At 35.0% G+C, this 13962-nt stretch overlaps 1 protein-coding gene across 2 annotated transcripts in view; it reads left to right on the plus strand.

Annotated features, from left to right (window-relative positions):
- The window catches only part of LOC145305929 (chymotrypsin B-like), a 28108-nt gene extending 18353 nt beyond the window's left edge, over positions 1-9755 (plus strand). Inside the window, exons 12-15 of one of the 2 annotated variants that reach the window (XM_080147811.1) lie at positions 5459-5505; positions 6465-6513; positions 8469-8550; positions 9404-9755. In XM_080147811.1, coding sequence (XP_080003937.1) covers positions 5459-5505; positions 6465-6513; positions 8469-8550; positions 9404-9458 — 233 coding nt within the window. In that variant the 3' untranslated portion in view covers positions 9459-9755. The remainder of the gene's footprint in view (positions 1-5458; positions 5506-6464; positions 6514-8468; positions 8551-9403) is intronic. The other variant, XM_080147809.1, reaches the window with a different exon arrangement.
- The last annotated feature ends 4207 nt before the right edge of the window (positions 9756-13962 follow it).

A 13962-nucleotide genomic window follows, 5' to 3' on the forward strand; every position in this document is an offset into this window, starting at 1 on the left:
GTTAGAGCCAACCACGGCGCGAAGATTAAAGGTAGAAAGTTGCTGGAGGACCTGGACTTGGAGGATCTCTGGAGAAGTCTACCTGAAACGATAACTAAACGAGAAGTTTGGAGAATCGTACAACAATTGTACGACCCGTTGGGTTTAGCTTCACCATTGTTGCTTAAATCCAAGCTATGTCTACGCTCAGTTTGCATATATGGATGTGACTGGGATGATTCCATACCTGGAGAGTTGAGGTCTGAGTTTGTGAGCAGCCTCCAGGACAGGGCGGCACTTGGAAATGTGTCGTTCAGACGTTCGATGGTTCCTGATAAGCCATTGGGGCTTCCAATGGTAATTGGTTTCTGTGATGCATCAAGCTCAGCCTATGCAGCCATTATTTACCTGAGGTGGCCAACTGCTGGAGGATTTGATGTAGTTTTGTGTTGCGCCAAGTCACGTGTCGCACCAGTTAAGATGGAGTCTATACCGAGGTTAGAAATGTTGTCTTGTCTAATCTTGGCAAGGCTTGTGGATACAGTTGTCAGAGCCCTACCATTTGACATCTCTGGCAAAGTATTTTTCAGTGATAGCAGCTGCGCCCTAGCACAATTATCTAGTGACAGTGTTATGCTAAATGTCTTCAACAGTCATCGTGTTTCTGAAATACAACAGTTAACGAGCCCTGAAGATTGGAGATGGGTACCTACCCAACACAACATCGCGGATTTAGCTACGCGAGGTTTGTGTACAATTGAAGATGTACAACCTGGATCTACTTACCAGAAAGGTCCAAGCTGGTTGCGCCTGGAACAGGACCAGTGGCCCGTTAAAACGGCGGGTGAGGTTAACGCATCTATTCCTGAGAGTGAGCTTAATCCAAAAATGGCGAAGCTCAAGTGCATGTTCACACAAATGGTGGACAATGATTTCTGGAGGTCGCTGGCAAGGAGGACCTACAAGCAGGCAAGAAGGACTGTAGCCGCAGTTCTTAAGGCTGCTAACTTATTCAAAATGTTACTTGTCAAGAAACGTGGTGTTGCAACAAATGAGGATGGTGGTAGCAACAATGATAGTTCTAGGTATTATGAGAACTATACTTTCACAAACACTTATTTGGATTCTGTTTGTGACCTGTTTTTGACATCCTTCAACCAAGGGAAGGAAATGACCATGGACGCCGAGGGGAAGTTCGATTCTCTTCAGCCGTATCATCACAAAGTCCAGGTTTGTTGGCCCATAGTGGGTCACGATGGATGTTTTCCTCTTCGGACATTTACAATACTTAAAATGGCCGCCAGAGGTGACGAAGCTCTTGAGGCCGCAGCTGGAGGCCCAAGGAAAGTTATGAAGGACAGCCCAGGTGTTGTCTTGCTTAGCCGCCACAACAGGCTGGTTAAGCTGATACTGCAACAAGCTCATGATGAGCTGGGCCATGGAGGCCACAGGAAGACTTTGGCTCAAAGCCGAAGGTATGCTTGGATCACACATGGCCGCATGGAGGCTATGAAAGTGGTCAAGAATTGTGCTGCATGTTCCATTGAGTATGCCAAGCGTTCGAGTCCCGCAATGGCTGATGTCCTGCCCGATCGTGTGGAGCCGTCAGTGCCTTTTCACCATGTCCATATGGACCTTGCTGGACCCATAGAAGTTGTGAAACCTGGCGTTGGCACCAGGAAAACCAAGACAAAGTACAAAGTCTGGTTGTTGATAGTAGCTTGTAGATTTACACAGGCTGTGTTTATTGATGTTTTGACAGATTATTCAACTGAAGCCGTGCTGGTCGGCTTGAGAAAACTTCAGGCGTTTTACAATATGCCAAGAAGAGTTACAACTGATCGTGGTACCAATTTTGCAGGTACTAAACGCATTCTGGATGAACTTTTGAAGGATACAGGGATGCATTTTGAGTGGCATCTTGTGCCCACAGCTGCACATTCATTTGTTGGCACTGTGGAGAGACAGGTTGGGCTGGTCAAGCGAGTGTTGAACAAGAAGTTGGCCGGAGCTACCGTAACCTTCAATGATTTACTGTTGTTGTGTGCTGAGACAGCTAGAGTGCTGAATTCTAAACCATTGACTTATGCCACTGCTGGCGAAGATGTCAACACCTGGAGAATTATTTCACCTGCTGATTTGCTTGGAGGCAGGACAAATGATGCAATCTGTACGTTTGAAACCGGTTGCAAGGACAAGATTACCAAGAGGTTGGAGAACTTGGAGGAGTTGACTAGGCAGTTCCATCAGGTGTACAAGGAGCAGCTCATGCCCGAGCTGTTGAAGTCCATCAAGTGGCGCCGCAACGAGGTGCTGCTTGAGCCAGGAGATGTGGTGCTTGTTGATGACAGCACAAGTTTGACGAGGAAATACCGTTTGGGACGAGTTCAAGAGGTGCGCCCAGGTGGAAGGACCGTGGTTGCCAGATACAAGTTATCAGACGACGCCGCCGCCACAGATAACAAGATTTCCGCAAGACGACTACTGAAGATCAATCTACCCAAAGTTTAGTATAAGTATCGTTCTTGTTTAACTTTGATTTTATTTTTTCGGTAGATTTATCAGATTTTTTTTCGAAAGACAAAAAACGCAATTTTTGATACAATTTCGTTTAAACTTTCAAATCGATGCAAGATTTTTTCATTTGAAATGCAAACTTAAGTTTTTATACGTTTTCGCAAGTTCTTTCAATGATTTAAGTCTTTCCGAGACCTGGGATTTTTTTCAAGGAAAATTTCCTAGGTACCTATGCAGATATAAACATTTTTATCCTTGTTGGATTGAAATTTGATATGATAAGAAATTAACAAAATGAGAGTTTATACATCATTTAAATATTTCTTTATGAATTCTATTACAATCACATAAATAATTTAATATTACATGCATATTAAAATTATTACTATTTACCTTTGAACTGATGTACCTAAAGAAAAAATGCAGATTTTTTTCGCGATGAATTAAGTAGATTCTTTGATTTTCGTAGAATTTAGCTTAATAAGACCGCTTTGCGACGTACCTAAGCTCTGTTTCCTCGGCCAGGCCCGACGCAAAACGGCAAAACTAAAGCATAAAATATTTTATTTTTGATTTGATTTGCTTTGATTGATGAATTTAAAAGTTTCTTTGAATTATTTCATGATTCTTTTTATTTTTGCTTTGAATTAAACATCACTAATTATGTTTGTTTCAGTTGATGCAGCCCTGCGCCAGAAATCCTGTTAGAAATTATGCAGTATCAAAAGATGTGATGGAAAGTCATAACGTCCAACAGGATAGCTGGCACGAGGCATTTATTATTATTTGATGGACATTGTTAGTTTGTATCTTGAGGGATTCATTCTAACTGAGGCCCAGATTGCCTTTAATTATGACTGTATGAATATGTATATGTTGCTTTCTTCTTAAAACAGAGAGAAATTGGAGATTCAGCATTTTAGAGAAGTTCTTTTCTTACATTGAGCTTTTGTTTTATTTTAGTAAATTTAATTTGCATATTTCAATTGCAATTTTAATTTTACGCAATTTTGATTCACGAAGATTTAAAATTATGAAATTTTAATTTTCCGAAGTTTGATGATTTTTTTACAGTCATATTTTATTTAGATTTGAGTATCTATTTTATTAAAACATGTTTAGATTTAAGGATCTTACTTATCTTATCTGAAGAATGTTTAGATGTAAGGAGAATTATTTTTCTGTCGGAGAAAAATTCTAATTATTGAGAAGTTTTTATGCAATTTTACTTTTCTTTTCTAGCAAAAAGATTTAGTAGAAGAAATGTTATTATTTAATCTTTCTTTATTTTGATTAAAAAGTTTGAGTTGATTATTTAATTATCGATGCGATTTTTAGTATAAAAATCATTTACCTATTTTATTATGTAGGTACCTAATTGAAGTCTAGGTACTAATGATTATTAATTCATGTATTCGCAATTACATGGTCTGTAATTCTAATTTTATTTGAGATTATGAGGCCATGATATAATGAGATGTGTGAGTGGTAAATGTGCAATTCATGAATGTTGAATGCTTTTCCCATTCCCTTATTCCTGTCCTTATGTGGTAACTGAGGCAGTTTGAGTCGTTGTGGTATACGTAAGTTTCCATAACCAATTTTAGGCCTTATGGCCATGACATATTAAACTCTTGTAATTTATGCGTTATGAGATTGTGATTTCGTGGACACTGTCTGCACGCATGTTGCAAAGATGAGGTATTGTGTTCGATTCCCAGTGAATAGACGAGTGTGTGTCGGTATGTATTTCTTGTATTCCCCGGCAAGTTCGAACCCATTAATCCCTTTTTCCTTACACCAGAATTCCCCAGAGAATGAGTGTGTTACGTGGCATTCCTAACTATCTCCGCGCGTGGCTTGTAAACAAACAAGAGAGACGCGCACTTTTCCTTTGATATTTCCCATGTGAGGAGCTACGTGAATGAAAATAATGTATTGCTTGAATATACATGCGCTCTGATGTGTGGAAGATCTCAAATAAGCCTTCCTGCTTAGTTTGACATCATATGTGGTAAGAATTTATCTTTTAATTCTTGAGAATAAGCGTAGAATGGTACAATTTTATGAAGAAATTTAAATCATTAATTTTTCAACAAATAGACCATTTAACTGCTAAGTTTTGATATACGAATATTTACTTTTATAATGTTGATTATTTTATTCTAAAATTATCAATTTCTGATGCGATTCAATATGATTCGTGCCAATTTTAAGTTTTTTAGAAAATTCATATTTTTTATTAAATTAAAATCACGCAACCTTGATGCTAAAAAAAATAATAACAATTAATTTTATGTAATTAATTCTTATATTTTTGTTTTATACTTACTGTTTTCATGGTAATAAATACACATTCGTAAACTTCACTATGTTGATCATTCGGGAGGCTTCGAGATAAGATTTCGAGAACGGCTAGGCATTGCGTTCCGAAACACTGACAGACCATGTGAGATAAAGAGTAGATGCTCAATGATGATTTATCATTTCTATTGGTGGAAAAGAAAGAGCACAAGATGACAGATTTGACCTTGCAGAGTATTACAGAGAGACTGACAGACCAAGTGAGATATAGAGTAGATGCTCAATGATGATTTATCATTTCTATTGGTGGAAAAGAAAGTGCACAAGATGACAGATTTGACCTTGCAGAGCATTACAGACAGACTGACAGACCAAGTGAGATATAGAGTAGATACTCAATTATGATTTATCATTTCTATTGGTGGAAAAGTTAGTGCACAAGATGACAGATTTGACCTTGCAGAGTATTACAGACATACTGACAGACCAAGTGAGATATAGAGTAGATGCTCAATGATGATTTATCATTTCTATTGGTGGAAAAGTTAGTGCACAAGATGACAGATTTGACCTTGCAGAGTATTACAGACAGACTGACAGACCATGTGAGATATAGAGTAGATGCTCAATGATGATTTATCATTTCTATTGGTGGAAAAGAAAGTGCAGGACGATAGATTTGACCTGGACCTGATGATTTGCGCCGGACAGGAAAATAGATATACAACATCTAGATGGTTTATCTGGCCCTATAATCCGTCAAATTTAAAACAAAACTAACTCTTTTTAAAGGGTGTTTTCTTAATGGAACAAAAATATTGCTTAATTTAACCCACTAACCAATAACAAAAATTTATAATTTTATGGTTTTTTACAAAATATGACCTAAAACCAAATATTTCCAAAGTGTCTATTTTTTTCCATTGCCAATTTAAAGGGTGTGCAAAAATATGTATATTTTTAAAATTTAAATTACGTGGTTTGTATTAATAGTAGAAAAGTGTTATGCATGCATACCTTTCGAATTGTCATAAACTCTAGTTTTTGAAAATATAAGAACCTTTTCTGTGCTACGTATAGTTTAGGAGCAATAAGGTAAAATGTTTCAACTGACTTGTTAATCTTTCTCACATTTTTCAAAGTAGCTCCTAAACTACAAATAGCACAAATATGATACATATATTTTTTAAAACTTTGACGAGTCTAATGATATATATATAACTTTTTTTTCTATTAGTAACAAAAGCTGCGTTATGTGGCCATATTGTTCCTTCACTGGTTTCCTATTAGCTGACTTAGAGAGTAGATATATAACATTTAGATGCCCAATCTGGCACCCACAATCCGTCAAACTATAAAAGGGATTCCAAGCAGTCGAACCATTTTGTATGATATAATTTACACAAGTAAAGCTTTATTATTAGTCAATAAAACGATCTATAGTATAGTTGTATATGCAGATAACTACCCCCTCCCTTATTCAATGACCTTTTTCGTCTGCTACCAAATTGTTTTCTGCTTCTTGGTTGTGTTAATATCCCCTACACCATTGCAGAGGTTGATTTTGATTGATTCTAACGTCAAAAATATGGCTGGATTGTTTTTCCACTTTTTTCCTATTGGTTGGCTTAGAGATTATGTATCTAGATCTTCTATATCTATTTGGACAGGACAGAGAAATACAAGGACAGGATCCATGCAAAGGAGACTCAGGTACCAAATTACACTGGTAACCAAAGTGTTGTAACCAATAACTTTGGGTACTTTAATTAAATTGTTTGATTCCAACTAAGTAGTGTACAAACTTTTCAACTAATAATTTAAATACATGTTTTTTCATCATTGTGGATATACATACATCAAATTATACATCTTAACCCCTTATAATCAAACAACTACATGCCTTAGTCTTATATGACCTTCATTTCACAAAACTTTTTAAAAGCAAAGCTTTTCAGCAAATATGGTCTGTACGTAACGCATTGGTCTTCACATTTTATAATTATTCTAAGGATTTCCAACTTTCATAATGATTTCTGTGTCAGATAGATACAATTTAGAAAGTGTAGGAACTCTATAATCATTATCAGAAAGTCTATACATCCATTAAAAATATGCTGTAACTGTAATTCCTAAGGCAACAAGGTGCAATATTTTAAGCATAATTTCCGGTGTCTATTTAAGCAATTTTGCAATAATTTTGATGAGGCTTATAAATTAATATTCTGCTTATTAAAAGCATTGGCACTCTGTAAAGTGTGTTACCTTTTTTTTATGTTTTATTATTATTTGGCCACAACTTGGTCAAAAAATGCTCACAAATCAGACCTTTTTCGACCGAAGATACTCAAATGGTTCCTTTACAAGCCCAATCAATCAGTTTTAAGATATCTTTGTATTTCAAGGAAAATTGATGAAAATACTAAAAAACGGCAAATTTGGGTGTTACCTTTTATATGCACAGATACCATAAAATCAACAGAAAAAATACTTATTTTTACTTTTCTGTCATTTTTTAAGTTTGATTCTGTTAAATTGGCTATTCTTGAAGGGATTTATGCATAGATTATACTGAAACATAATATTGGGCAGAAATTAATGTATTTCAAAGAAAGAAAATTTTGAAAATAAGAAATTCGACCTCTATCACTTCAGAGGACAGCTGCCAACCTCCAGTTGACAGGATATAGTTAAATACTTGTTAGCAATAATAATTAGCTCAAAAAGTAAAACAAAAAGTTTTTTTAATATGGCAAAAAAATGATAATCTAAATCATAATTTTGGGGATGATGATCTTAAAGACGCTCTTGCTGTTGGTGATGATGACCCAGATGGTATCCAAATACATGAGCATTATGACAACTTATCTATTTAACTATGGCCTGATTTTTGTATTTGTAGCATTCTCCAATCAAGAGAAATCCCAAAACATACAATCATGGTTTTTAAATTCTCCAATTCATAAGGTAAATATAGTAGTTTTTAAAAGATGGTTATATTTCTTGTTACAACTTTTAATTGGAGGCTGCTACAAATACAAAAATTAAACCATAGTTCAATAGATGAGTTGTCATAACGCTCATGTACTTGGATACCATCTGGGTCATCATCACCACCAGTAAGAGCATCCTTCAGATCATCATCCCCAAAATTAAGATTTAGATTATCATTTTTTTGCCATATTAAAAAACTTTTTATTTTACTTTTTGGGCTAATTATTATTGCTAACAAGTATTTAACTATATCCTGCTTGTAAAGGAACCATTTGAGTATCTTTGGTCGAAAAAGGTCTGATTTGTGAGCATTTTTTACCTAGTTGTGGCCAAATAATGATAAAACATAAAAAAAGGTAACACACTTTATGTTCTAATGTCCGTTTGACCCACCTTCAGATTATAGAGCGTACCTTTTTTTGGACGTTGTCATCCTTGTTTAAAGGAACCCTGCATGAAATAAATCGATATAGCTGGTAAAAGACTGCCCCAAATTTGAAGCCTTCAGCTTCAAAAACAAAAAAAAATTGAGGCACTTTCATTTTATATGAATATGAAAAATTTGAAAGTTTTCCATGTAATTATGGCTACAATTTTTGTGTTATTGAACAAAACAAAATTGGGGTATTGGGTCTTTGTATTTGTATTTCCTGCAGGCTTCCTTTAATTGCTAGGTGGGGGATTATTGGTGGCTGAACGGGCTCTGATTGGTATAGTTAGCTGGGGACTTCATTGTGGCAGAAGAAATAGACCTACAGGAATTATATTCATCAAAACCAACATAATCCAGGGAACTAAGACAATGGCTGATAAATTTATTTACATCCCCAATCATGAAACACAAAGTTATATTTCTGTAGATTGAATTAAGTGGTTGAAACGTTGAACACTCAACTTAATGAATGAATCAATCAAAATTTACTAAAGTTCCCAAAGTTGTTGAGCCAACAAATAAGAAAACGTTATTATAAAAATTTGTGGACTAGTATAATAAACAGCCCATTGTTCCCCATCTTTCTGAACATAATCAATATAGGGGTTAAGGGAGTGCCCATGATTTTGGCAGAGTGGAAGGGGGTAAAATGTAACTCATACTCAGAGAGAGAGATAGAGTACAATAGGCTGTTTATTAAACTAGTCCCCAAAGTTTTATAATAACGTTTTCTTATTGGTTGACTTAACGAAAGCGGGGACTTTTATGAATTTTGATTGGTTGGGTCATGAAGTTGAGTGTCCAAAGTTCTAACCACTAATTGTAATCTACAGAAGTGGTAATTTTGTGTATCAACATTGGGTTTGTACATCAATTTATCGGCCATTGTCATATCTCTTTTGACCCCTGACTTATACCTCCTTGTTTAAAGGGAATAAACATAAAAACAAAAAGGAGTATTAGTAGACATGCATTAAAGAAAGACCAACAGTTTTGTTTGCCTTTCAGGGACCTCTAAGGGGGGTTAAAGCAGTGATTATCCCCCCCTCTTCCACCTTGAAAATTTTCTCCCCTACTTTATTTTTGAGGGTGTATGAAAATTATCCCCCTCTCTCTTAAAATAAGCTTGCACATCCTTTATGGCTTTTGGTTTTGATGAATATAATATAATTGTTTAGTATATCAGAGAATTGAGCCAATTAAAACTTGGATTGATAACATAACTGCTTAGACTTATGTTTTTATTAGCGAAGCTACTCTATAATTCATTTTGTCTGTCTGTCAGTTAGTCAGTTTGTAACACTGTGGGAGAAATGTGATTATCTTGGGCGCTGTTGAAGATAGACAACTGAAATTTTTATATTACTATGATATATGCCAATCTAGTCTATCCATTGTTTTGTCCATCTGTCTGTCGTTTATGCTTCAAAAGACAAACCTTGTTTATTTAGTTTGTTGTACTTCGCTACTTATGGATGTTGTCATCCTTGTTCTGAGATAAATCATATTAATTGTAATATTATTATTTCAAATTAGCTATAAGAATGATATATTTTTATCACGTTGAATTTTATTATTTATAATAGTGCAACTATATCATAATTATGTTATGTCCGTACATCCAGCTATCCGTGTGTATGTAACTCAGCAACAGCTTTTAAACTTCTGGTACTTTTATAAAGCCTTTATTAGTTGGTTCCTTAGCTAGCAGTGTCCAAATGATTTAACCAATAATTTTGATGTACAGAAAAGATATTTTGTTAATAAACATTCCCTTTACCTATAGGAAGCAGGTAACGAGATCTTAAGCTGCAGACAGACATTTGACATACTTCCAATTACTATTATATAGGCAAAAGGGTGTTGAAATAATAAAACAAAACAATTGCTCACAATTTGAAGCAACTTATTCTTGAAATGTAAAGACCTTTCTAGACACCTTAACCAGGTATCTAACCCAGTCCTTACCAATGTGAAATAAAAAGCCAGGCCCATTAAACATTAGAGCTAATCACAAACGGTTTATTAGGGACCCCTTAAAAATAAGGGTATCTTTAGCCTTACTTTAGTTTAGGGGAGATAGTCTACCCTTAAATTTAGTAATGTCAAGCAATAGAAATAGAAGAATAGAAGCATATTCTGAACCCTTTTTTCGTCAAATCTAAGAAGGAACATTTCTAGCAGACAAAAGTATTGTTTACTTTCGACTCAAGCTGATGTGGATTCTTAAGAAATTATGGACTCGCTACTCGATGGTGAGGCAAAATTATTTTTGTGAAAAATCATCCAAAAGCACATTAAAAATCTACAAAAATTAAACAAAATCATATGTTAATAACCCTTTAAGATTTTATTTAATTTTTGTAAATTTTTTTATTCGATTTTGGAGGATTTTTCACAAAAATAATTTTGTCTCACCAGCGAGTAGCCAGCCCAACTTTTTTTTAAGAATCCACCTCGTTACTAAGCTTTCAAATTTAAACGAAATTTTTGGGCAATTAATTCTGATTCCGCAAAGCTTTCTACTAAGAAAATGGACTGTTTACAGCTGACTTTTATGTATGTATGAAATGAAAAAAAAACATGCCTTCGTAGTAAAATGTGTACACAATTTCAACCAATGAGATCCAATGTAAATTCCGATGCGATTCTCCTATTGGCTCAATCAGACATTCCCTCTCTTTCTTAGTACCTTTATTTGTCAAGCTTAGGTAAAGATTTTGATAGGAATACTTTAGCCTTACATAAACCTATCATATCAATAAGTTGTCTTCCTTTGCCAGCCCCCCCCCCTCCACATCTACCCTTTTCAAACGATTCCCCCTGTCCCTTGGTGTTCTTTCAATTGGGGTTATATAAGAAAATTTTCATTAGCAAAGTTTCATTAGAATTAGAGGCGTTAAAAATTATCATGAATGAGGCTGTATATTCTATTTTAAGTTTTCTACATTTTTTCCCTTAATCTTAATCTTGTTTTTACTAATTAAGAGATTTTTTAGCTGATTGATAAAAACTCTTCCTATCTTTTAAGTAAAAGATTTAGGAATCCCTATCATAAACCCCTCTCCCTTTATGATGCCCCAGCCTTATAAATCCTCCCTTTTCATATAATTCTCCACCTAGGGTTACCTAAGGGTGTCGTTTATTTATTTTAAAAAAATAATGAATAAAATTGTTTCTTAGCTTAACAATTTGATATATTTTTTTAACAAAAAATTTTGTGGATTAAATTAAACTTTAATACAATAGAAAAAAATCTTATAGAATCATATAGAACTAAAAGCATACTCTTTGTAACAAGTTTTAAATATAACTCTTTGTAGAATTTAATTTTCACATCGCCATAGTTGTTCATTCAATTTAACAAAAAAGGATCAAAGATTCAGCACTTTTTCCATTTCAAATATTTGATTATGAGTCATGTGATTTATCTATATTTCATGTAGTGCCTGTATACCAAGCAAAGAAATCACTCTGTACAAAAAAAAATTTTAAATCTTTCTTTATAAATCTTACATCTTTAAAGTTTAGAGAAGTAGCCGCAATTATGTATAACAAATATAGGATGTATGTCTGTGTGTGCATGGGAATTAAATAGAAACTTCATTTGAAACTAATTAAGGCCATAATATTTTTTTTTTAATTCAAGCTAAAAGAACGATTTGCTGTTTTAAAAAATAACCAAAAAAATAATAAGGAAGTACAGCAGTACTACAGTATAATTAACCAATAGATATAATAGAACTAGATGGTCAATCAGGATCCATAATTTGTGAGACTTAACCCTTAACAGTTGGGCCCCTTGCCGCACGTTTATCAGTAGTTCAATGCCCCCCCCCCCATTATCTCAGCTCCTATTAAAGCTAGAGGGCTAAAAAAAATTGTGCATGTCCCCTGTTTGATAATGAATTTTCGCTTCCTCCACACTTTTATTCAACAACCTTTTTTACTTAGGGGGGGGATCACCAAAAAAAACATAAAAAAAAACTTGGGAAAAAATACAACTTTTTGGGAGATATATTTTTCATCCCCTCCATTTTATTGTATTTGGGGAGGGTTTCCTGAACCCCATAAAACATCCCCCCAAACCTGTAGTAGTACATCCTCATCCTTATACTAAAGTAACAGGAAGTTTGTGTGTCTGTCTGTGTGTCTGTACCAAAGGATCTCGCTAACTGCTGAACCGATTGGGTTCTCCTTAACAAGGTAGCTTTTCATAAGTCCCGGGAAGGTTTATAACTATTTTCTTGGGGGCTGGGATACCCCCAACGCCCCCAAAAATGAAAAATACCCCCCCCCTCCCAATTTTTAAAAATTTTTTTAACTGAAATTAAAAATGATGATGGGGGGGCACCCCCCTCCCCCAAAAAAAAAAAATTTTCTACCCAACAAAATTTTTTTTTACTTTTTCTTATAAAATCTAAAATAAGATATTGGGTAATCAAATTTGACTCCCCCTCCTCAAGTGCCCCTAGAGGCCTCTAGGGGCATAGCTGCTAGTAAGAAATATAGGTATACAAGTCAATTTCAGGTTCCATGTATAATTCTGATGGTCCTGATCCCCCAGGCATAGATGTCCAAGGGGGGGTGAAGTGGGGATTAACCCCCTCAAACAATTTGAGGAGGGATAAATACCCCCCCCCCCCCAAAATAAAAAATCTAACAAAAAAATTTTTGGCGTGCTTCCAGTGCATTTTTAATACTAAATATTTAATAAAATTTAAATTACCCCCCAAAAAATTTTACCCTAGGAGTAAATTTGGGGGGGGGGGGGTAAACAAAATTTACCCCTGCAAACAGATTTCAGTGAGGGTAATTAACCCCCCAAGCAAATTTTACCCCCAGGGTAAAAATTTTAAGGAGGTTAAAAAAAATTTGTGGCACGCTTCGCACGCCATTTTTTCCCCCTTAAAAAAATTCCCCCCCCCCCACAAAAAAAGCTTGGCGGCCCCGCTCCAGGTATCCAGAAATTTTTTTAAAACTCCTATTTTGAAATGAAAGAAACTCCAACCCCCAAAAAATTGAAAATTGAAGAAAAAAAAATTTGACAAGAAAAATCTTTTTAGTGGGTGTGGAAGGTCACCCCTTTTCAAAAAAAAATTTAATTTGAAATTGAAGAAAAAACATTTTTTAAGAGGGTCACCCCATCCCCAGAAAAATTAAAAGTGGAAGAAAAAAATATTTGTACCGGGGGGTGTGGGAAGTCACCCCATTTCATGGAAGAAAAATTTTAAAATGGAAGATGGAAGGGGGTTTGGGAGGGTACTCAACCCCCAAAAAATATAAAAAAAAAGAAAAGTATTTTAAAAAAAATTTAAGGTGGTGTTGGAGATCACCCACCCATGAAATAAAAAAGTTGAAAAATTAACAAAGGGGTTTGTCTTATAGGAACCCCTTTATATGTATAACAGAATTTGATGCCAGATAGACCATCTAGATCTTAAATATCTATTCATTGGTTGTCAAAGGTGTTTTAAAACAAGTTAGAGAAGAAAGAAAAATTACCTGCTTTCTCATTCATTTAAGAATACCTTAATTTATTTAGGTGTCCCTAACTTTTAATGTAAGCCTACCTTAAAGTTTTACTAAAAACCTTACATAAGTTTCCTAAGTAACCCTTATAAACCCCCCATCCTTCCCCTCTCTTCTCTCCTCTACCTGCTTTCTTTCCAATTAGGTACCCTTTATCTATACCTAACTCTATATGTAAAGCTAGTCTAATCCCCTCCCCCTTT

The sequence above is a fragment of the Acartia tonsa genome, chromosome 14 (assembly GCF_053477335.1).
Source record: "Acartia tonsa isolate MP-2025a chromosome 14, ASM5347733v1, whole genome shotgun sequence".
NCBI classification, from domain to species: domain Eukaryota; kingdom Metazoa; phylum Arthropoda; class Copepoda; order Calanoida; family Acartiidae; genus Acartia; species Acartia tonsa.